This window comes from Hyperolius riggenbachi, chromosome 2 (assembly GCF_040937935.1).
Source record: "Hyperolius riggenbachi isolate aHypRig1 chromosome 2, aHypRig1.pri, whole genome shotgun sequence".
NCBI classification, from domain to species: domain Eukaryota; kingdom Metazoa; phylum Chordata; class Amphibia; order Anura; family Hyperoliidae; genus Hyperolius; species Hyperolius riggenbachi.
Window position 1 is genome coordinate 71,253,365 of NC_090647.1, and position 8,935 is coordinate 71,262,299.

The 8,935-nt window shown below is 45.4% G+C and overlaps 1 protein-coding gene across 1 annotated transcript in view; it reads left to right on the forward strand.

Annotated features, from left to right (window-relative positions):
• The window catches only part of LOC137544795 (hydroperoxide isomerase ALOXE3-like), a 41,284-nt gene extending 34,280 nt beyond the window's left edge, over positions 1 to 7,004 (forward strand). The window contains exons 11-14 of the mRNA XM_068265884.1: positions 1,144 to 1,265; positions 4,143 to 4,243; positions 5,997 to 6,167; positions 6,825 to 7,004. Coding sequence (XP_068121985.1) covers positions 1,144 to 1,265; positions 4,143 to 4,243; positions 5,997 to 6,167; positions 6,825 to 7,004 — 574 coding nt within the window. The remainder of the gene's footprint in view (positions 1 to 1,143; positions 1,266 to 4,142; positions 4,244 to 5,996; positions 6,168 to 6,824) is intronic.
• The last annotated feature ends 1,931 nt before the right edge of the window (positions 7,005 to 8,935 follow it).

Below are 8,935 nucleotides of genomic sequence, written 5' to 3' on the forward strand. Positions count from 1 at the left end.
ACTAAAATAGAACATACATTGGACGCCTCCATCCTACCCATTGCCAAGGGCAGAGGTCCCCCATTGCCAAGGGCCGGGTCAACATACCTCAGACTGCTGGGGGGCCAGGACATGCAGAAAATGTTGAAAAACATTACATTGAATCTAGGTATTGATTCCCCCCAATCATGCCTGGAGGACTCCCCGCAGCAGCCATTCAGTCATGCGGCGCCCGAAGAACATCGTTATGCACCAGACAGCGAAGCATACCCAGGTGACAAACTGCTGTCCAGTTGGACATCACTGTCACCTGATGCAGAATTGGATTGGAAGCCAGCGAAGGACTGCTTGCTGGCTTCTACAGTATGTGGATGGGTGATGCCACCACTGCTATTGAGGGCAGCTGATATTTAAAGGTACAGTGGGCCACATCTAAGTTATACATTTTTGTGTTTAGGGGGGCTAGTAAAACTGCCTCGGTGGGCCGCGTTTAGCCTGTGGGGCTTAGTTTGAGCACCACTGGCCAAAGGCATTATCTTACACTGTTGGAATCAATTATATTACTGTGAATATCGGAGAAAGATTAGTATACCACGTAAGGTTTTGAGTTTCTTATTTTTTTTTTCCCCCTAAGAGGCTAGTAATATATATCACCAAATGTACGCACACCCTACACAAAAATAGTCCAGTCTATTCCCCTATCTGTGCTACTTGGATTGTTGGCCAATGGCCATTTCTCAAGCTTCTCTTTTTTTTTTTTTTTTTTTTTTTTTTTAGCGGTAGTTTAAGTATTTTGTTACGGTTTTATAGTGCTTGGGGAAGGGGGTTGTTAAGGATTAGATGGGAGTGATCAGCTACTCTAAGCAAAAATACAGCAAACTACTGGATGTACACTATTTTATTTTATTTTTTTTTACATTTTATTAAATTAGGATGTTCTCAGTGTTGGAAGTTATGACTGTCCAGAAGCCTGGAAATCTACTCCCTCTTCCATGTCCTCATTCCAGTAAAAATGTTCAAATGGTCACAAAATGACATGTCGGCTAACAAGCCAAAATCCAATCACATACCTCAGTTATGTTTGCCATTTGCATGAATGTAGATATGTTTTACTTCAGTGTATAGCAAGTTTTTACATCCTGATCTGTTCCTTTCGCCATGTAGCTTTGTGTCCAGTGTTGTAAATCACTATTATACGAGTGATGAGATGGTCAGAGGTGATCCAGAACTTCAGGCTTGGGTGGCCGAGATCTTCACTAAAGGATTTCAGGAAAATGCATCTTCAGGTAAGTGGGACCCACTGTCAGAAATGGTATCTTAATCAAGCTGCCATTAGGCAGGGGCAGCCATACTGTCCCAGGAAAATAAAGCAAATGTGTAGATAACTGTTCTACTTAACACATGGATTGTACTGTCCATGTTTTGATTTCAGTAAACTTTACATCATTTTTTATTTATATAGCGCCAACATATTCCGCAGCGCTTTACAAAGCACAATAAGACAAGGGGAACATGGATATACTAACAAATTATAAAACAGAGTTCCAAGCAGCACAAATATTGTGACAAAAACAGTAAACATTAGGAGGACCCTGCCCTTGCAAGCTTACAATCTAGTGGGTAGTGGGGGACACATTAGGTAAGGGGGTGAAAGATGGACGAGGCAGTGACCCTTTGCCTCTGATTACATTGTGTCAAATAAGTAAATAAGGGCTATAGAATGTTATAAGCTTGTCTGAAAAGGTATGTTTTAAGAGTGCGTTTGAAGATGTCCAGGTTTGGAGCATGACTTACAGGCTGTGGAAGAGTTCCAGATAAGGGCTGATGCTCGTGTAAAGTCCTGGATGCGAGCATGAGAGGAGGTGATCAGCTTGGAGGCCAGGAGAATTTCTTGGGAGGAGTGGAGGTTGCGGGAGGGACAATATCTTGAGATTAGCGATGAGATGTATGGAGGGCACAACTCATGGAGGGCTTTGTATGTTAGTCAGGAGTTTGAACTGGATCCTCTGGGTAATAGGTAACCAGTGGAGAGAACGGCATAGTGGGGCTGCATCGGAAGAGCGTGTGGAGAGGTGAATGAGGTGGGCCGCTGAATTAAGAAGGGATTGGAGAGGTGCTAGCCTTTTTTGTGGTAGCCCACAGAGCAGGGTGTTGCAGTAGTCTAGGCGGGAGATGATTAAGGCATGTACAAGCATCTTGGTGGCCTCTTGTGTGAGGAAGGGGCGGATACGGAATATATTTTTGAGCTGGAAATAGCAGGTGGTGGTTAATGAGGCAATGTGAGGTTTAAAGGAGGGCTCAGAGTCGAGTATAACCCCTAAGCAGCGGGCCTTATTGGTTGAGGTTATTGGGGTGTTGTCTACAGTTATGGTTGCAATTGGTGGAGGTGTAGATAGCGATGGTGGAAAAATCACAATTTCCGTTTTACTCATGTTAAGTTTGAGGAAGCGGGAGGACATAAATGCAGAAACAGCACGTAGACAGTTGGGGACTCTAGATAGTAGTGATGCCAGATCAGGAGCTGAGATAGATTTGGGTGTCATAGTAAGTAAAGCGAATGTTTCCAGGCGTTTTTCATCTTTACTACCTCTGACTGAAGCCAAACCTGATGGAATTTACTCCCTTACATTTTTCCCTCCTAGAAACTGCACTGTCATATCTAGCTTGCTTTTGTAAACATGTGAGTACAGCATAGATAACATTTCAGCAGCTTCTGCAGAGGGATGAGGTGTATGTCCCTTCTTAGCCTCAGCTTGTCATACTGAACTGCCCTCAGCCAATCTGAGAGGAGCAGGAATGTGGGAAGAGACGACAAGCTGACCTCTCCTCTGCAATGTACCAGAATAGCCAGGATGACTGCGATAAGATTCATTACAGCAGACACATTTATGATTTTAATGGAATGCTTGCAATGCAGACTACGTGTCAACTACATAATAAACACAGCAATGGGTAAATGGAATTTGATTTTTGTGGCTGACAATCCCGCTCTAAAGTCGTCTTCTTCTTAAAGTCAGCATTTCTACTTTGCTCTAGATAAATGATTCCTTACAGCTTTAAAGCTACTATCCCACTATCGTTCTGCCCAGCGGAACAGATCCGGACAAAAAATGCTGCAGCATTGGGGCAATGGAAAACAGAACGTTCACACGAGTGAAGAAACTGACCATTCCATGGGGGATGGGGGGATGTCTGGCTGTGAGCCTGAGCGACGGGAGGGTGCAGCAGCTGGGCTGGTGAGGGAGGGCAAAATACATAATGTTCTGTTGAAGCTGATGGTAGAGGCTTCCGACTTCCACGTCATGTGACTAGTCACATGACATGCTGTGTAGACACAGCGGAAGAAGAGTAAGCCTCTACCGCCAGCTGCAACAAAATATTAGGTATGCATTTGCTGCTGAAATGGAGTGAAAATTGTTCCGATTAATCGTTGAGATCTGTCAGTTTGGCAGTGTGTGTGGCGCCATCCAGTGACACGGAGACTGGATCCGCTCACCGGATCTGTTTGGCTCGAAACAAATGTGAACTGGGCCTTTACTCACCTCCCAGGCTCCAGCAATGAGCAGCTTTGGCTGACCAACACCACTCTCACACTGCCGCTAAGTTCTGGGTCACGGCTCATCCAGCCAGAACTGACACTCAAGGCAGAGCATGCGGGGATGTCTGCCAGAGAGGAGGGGAATGCTGATCACTGTGGGAGCGTTAGGAAGGCGAGTTCCCCCCCCTCCTACTGCCGCTGCTAACACTGATCACTACCATTGGCCGGCGATCGTAGTGAAACTTGCGATTACGTCTGAAAATTCCTGATGTCACGCAAAAATTATGCATGTTATAATGCGTGCAAAACGCTAGTGTGACCGTAATATCAGTTAGAATGGCTTAGTGAATCAAGCCCCTGGGGGAATTTTTTTTTTTTTGTACACTTTCTGAAAGTTTGCATCTCAGAAAAATATTGAACATTTAATGGTCACCTTGAGACTCTTGATGTTTCGTTGTTTGCCACATTATTACCATTATTGTAGTATCAGTCTTGATCTAGGCAGTAGCTCAGAATTAGTTCAGCTTTGCCATACACAATTTCCTGTTCTGCCCAACTGTCCTGTCTTTGTCTTTCTATGTGAATTTCCTAATGTCCAAAACACGTTAATTGTGTGTTCTTTCAGGAATCCCATCTTCCTTGGAGACAAAGGCCTCCTTAATCAAGTACCTGACCATGGTGATCTTCAGATGTTCTGCTCAGCACTCTGCAGTTGGAGGCAGCCAGGCAAGTGACAAATACTGTAATTAACCACTTCACCTCCAAGGGTTTTTCCCCTTAATATAGCACTTCTTCCATTCATAGAAGTTTATTACTAGGGATGCTCACTGGACTTTAGCATGTGGTGTGGTTGGTGGTCTAGGGGGGTAAGACAGATACCTACTACACACTGAGACCTGGGTTCAAATCCTGGTCAAGGTATGTAAGCTGTTTTGAAAAACCAATTCCCTACAAGAGGATGGATGGATGGGAGGAGGAGATTTTTTTTAAAATTTCCAACGGAATCCTTGATTTCCGGCGGAACAGAATTTGCTGGTTCCGATCATCCCTATTTATTACTACTTATCACAAGGAAACAATCTATCTTTTAGGCTTTCTTTGGGTGGTACTTTTTACTAAGTTTTATTGTAACTACATTTTAATGGGGGAAAAAAAGCTTTCTGTTGGCGGAGTCTGATCCTTGCCAGCCAGCCTATGTGTTTCAATCCCCCCCTCCCTCCTAGTCAATGACTGTGATCGGCTGTCATAGGCATCAGACTATGACAGCGGATCACCTTTGTGCCTCTGGAGGGGACAGCCGATCTGCCTTAAGCTCAACACACACCATACAATCTTGGTTGTACAGATTTACCAAATCTATGTAGTATAAGGGCCAACAGATTGAAAATACCTTGAATGATTGATGGGATAAGCTCTTATACTACATGAAAGTGGTAAGATTGTACAACCTAGATTGTATGGTGTGTTGAGCCTTAAGCCTCATCTACACGCATAGATGAGGCTGCGATCCGGCGGCTCGATTACCCACCGGATCGCCTCTTCCGCGTCCCCACCGGCGCCGCTTATCTTTCGCTTGATTCCCTGCCATTGTCCCCTTGCGGGGAACGAGCAGGGAATCGGCGGTAGCAAGATCCTACCTGTCGGATCTTCTCAATCAAGCCGCATCAACGGCTCGCTTGATGAGCCACATCGCTGCCTCATCTACCCGTGTAGATGAGGCTTTAGATTGCAGTGCTGTGCAATCTTATTAGCTGTAACAGTCCCCAAGCATGTGATCTCCTGCACTTCACACGATCGGTGTGGAGCTGTTGGCAAAAAGTTAAAGTTCAGTCCCTAAGGTATGGGAGTGTGAGGGGGGAAAGATTTAATTTTCAAATGTAAATATGGGACTTTTTATTTAAAAAAAATTGTATGTAGGTGTAATCTTACCATTTAGCCACAAGATGTCCTCATGCATTACTTTGTTGCATACTATTAGTACGCTAAACAGGAAGCAATGCGTGGCCACCTTGCTTTTGCATTCTGTGAATAACGCGGCATATCTTTGATCGATGGTGCTCATTCACACATGGACTTGGATTAACTTCTTGCTGACCACGTCATGCCGATGGTCGTGGCAGCCCCAGGACCACCTAACGCCAACTGGCATAAAGTCCCGGGGCTTCATTTTGCAGGAGATCATGCGCACACTGCGCGCGCATCTCCTGCTTGGTAGGAGTCTCCCAGTGGCGATCGCCGCCCGGAGACTGTTAGATGGCGAAACCGCCATCTAACAAGCATGTAAAATATTGCCGCTATGCATTATACTAAACGTAGTTTGAATGTTGTTCTAACCAGGATAAATGAGCAAGTGTGGGACTTCGCTACTGAATTTTGTAGGACATAATCTACCATGATAGTGTTGTGTTGGCAACATGTGGGAATGGCTTTGTTCTTGTCATTTGGTTATTTTGCTTTGAGCTATTAGTTTCCTTTCCAGTTTGACTTCTATTCCTGGATCCCAAATGGACCAACCACTATGAAGAATCCTCCACCCACAGCTAAAGGGGTCACCACAATGGAGACAATCCTGGCAACTTTACCTGATGTGAACACTTCTGCAACAGCTGTATCCAGTATATGGGTACTCACCCATGAGCCAGAAGACCAGGTAAGAAAAAAAGGACAAGCAGCAACTGAATATGAAACTGGTCCTGGAAGTGGCCTGTGCAGGCCTACTTTTTAAGACTTGCAGCAAGGTGCTGCAAGTCTACCCACCCCCAAACCGCTATCTGGGCATTCAGATTCCCACACTGGACCTGCAGCCATGCAGAGTTGACAGCAGGGAGCTGTCATGGTTACCTGGATTGACACCTGGATTGGCTTTTATTCTCCTTTCCTGTGGCGCTGCAGTCCTGACATCCTTTTCTGGCTTCTGATCATGACGTGTGATTGTAACTGAGAGGATGGTGTTGGCATTATAGTGCTGCCGGGTGATGGCCTCAGATCCCATGACTGTTCCAAGAGTATGTCGGGAGTGCAGCTGTGGAGGCAAGAAGCTGATCAGACAGCTCCCTGACACCTGCTCTACATGCATCCTGAACTCCAGTGCGTAACCTGACCCAAAACTGGTACCCAAATCTGACCAGCATTTTAGGTAACCCATGGCTACTCGACCTGATGCAGGCCTCTAGCTCATGTTGACCCAGACAGATTGAGGTGGAAATGAGACCAACCTTCTTCCTAAATACCCATGTTAGCCTCATGGACTTAATGCAACGATGCGTGTATCAGCTTAACTAGACTTTTTTATTTTATTTTTTTACAGAGGACTCTGGGTAATTTCCCTGATGTGCGGTTTACAGAGGAGGAGGTGCAGAAGTCCATCAAAGCTTTTCAAGATAAATTGGCTGAAATCTCCAAATACATCCAGGAGAGAAATGAGTCCTCACCGCTCCCCTATCCTTATCTGGACCCGAGCATAATAGAGAACAGCGTGTCAGTCTAACATCATACTAGTGCATATGTCAGCTGTTTCTCACCTTTCTGTCTGCTATAAAGAAGGCTTGGGCAAGCATATGACTAGGCATTGCTATTTTGAAAACTCTTGCTATACGTTCCGTACATGTTGCTGGAATTTTACCTCTTTTTTTTTTTCTCCGTTTACATTTAGACAAATTTAGATTCTAATGTGAATTCTGTTTTTTTTTTTTTTTTTTTAACTGCTACCTCAGCAGGTTCCTAATGTGTTCTCAGAATATCTATGCCTGATTTTGCCTCCTAGTTCTGAAGTGTTAGACTTTTGTTCTTATGAACAAATCTATAACTGCCTCATTAAAGTGGACTGCATACATTGGCTTGCTTCGCGGTTTGTTTGTTTTTTTGATATCCTTAAATTGTACGTTACAGGGGCGTTGCTAGGATCCGAAGAGATTCGTGGCACTTTTCAGCACTCCAGCTGGAAAATGGGTGTGGCCACACACCAGAAAATGGTGGAGCTACATTTTGGTCATGGCTGGAGCTAAATTTACATGAATGTAACAGCGGTCTAAGTAGGCCTGCCCAGCAAAATGTTGGCTGAAGCCCCCTCCCTCTCCATTAATACAAAAAATGCAGCATGTCGCCTAAATAGGCAGTGTCACTTACACATACCTGGGCAGTTACCTGGCTTCTGTGCTGGCAGTACTCGCTTTCTGCTAGGTAGCTTCCCTGACCTTCTAATGGACCGCCTCCCATGCTCCCACAGGCCTCCCATTGAGGCACCACAACTGCCAGCATGCAGCCATAGAAGATTTACTGCTCCCTTCATGCCTCCGATTAATGCACCACCGCTCCCAGCATGCCTGACATTGAGTGAACACAGCTGAGCCAGCCTGGGTGACATCTGGGGCACCCCAGAATAGATCCAGGCAGTGGGGCATGTGCCATTGATCTTTGGGGCTAGCAACGCCCCTGGTAAGTTATTGTACATACTCAGTGTTGCTTGGTTTGACAAAAGGTCATCAATCTCCTTGGCGGTTTTCCAAAATGTAGATTAGGGTTAATTTTTAGATGTAATTGGCAGTAACTCTGAGCTGCATTGGAGACCTAATAGGGCTGGGAGCAGTGTGCAGCAGAGTTGTATGATCACTCACCTCTCCACGATACAGCCCCAGCAGCCGGTGTCTTTCCAGGTTCCTTATCTTGTCACTTGAAAGTGGGCGATTTCAGCATAGAGTGAGCACCTCCTGGAGGACAGGAGGAAGACTTGCAGCATATGGCCAAATACCAGGGAAATGGATATTCAATTTCATGTAATGTAGCAGGATGGTGATTACACTCAGGAGACAATATCGACAAACTAATCACAATGGAAGCATTCGCTTTAGTTTTGCTGTACCTAGCGTTTTGCAGTCGGAATCAGATCTGCATTGCTTTCCTCTGCAGCATTTTGTGGAGTCCTGTGTTTCTATAAAACATGCAGCCACCTTCACTACAGAAAAATGCATGTGTGCTTGAGCCCAGATAAGCCTGATATTACATGGAGGTAGTAGACTTAGCCCATGAAAACGATGTATGTTCATAGTATTCAAAACCTGTTGGCCCTCATACAGAGTGTGTGTGGTTATTCCACTACTAAATATATATTTTACTATGGCTAAACCTAACCCTACTCGCACAGAACCCCCCTGCTACTGGTGCCTAATGCTAACCACTATACAACCGCTCCACACCAATTGCCGTGGACGTGGCGGTAGCCCCAGGACCGCCTAACACTGATCGGCATGCAGTCCTGTGGGCGGAGTCTGCAGGGGATCATGCGAGCTCCACTCTGTCATCAGTCTTCCTAGGAGACTGTTAGACCATGAAATGGCTGTCTACTCAGTACACAGGGCTGGATTTGTGCTCTTTACCGCCCAAGGCTGCTGTCACCCGCTGCCCCCCCTTTGGTATAGGTAA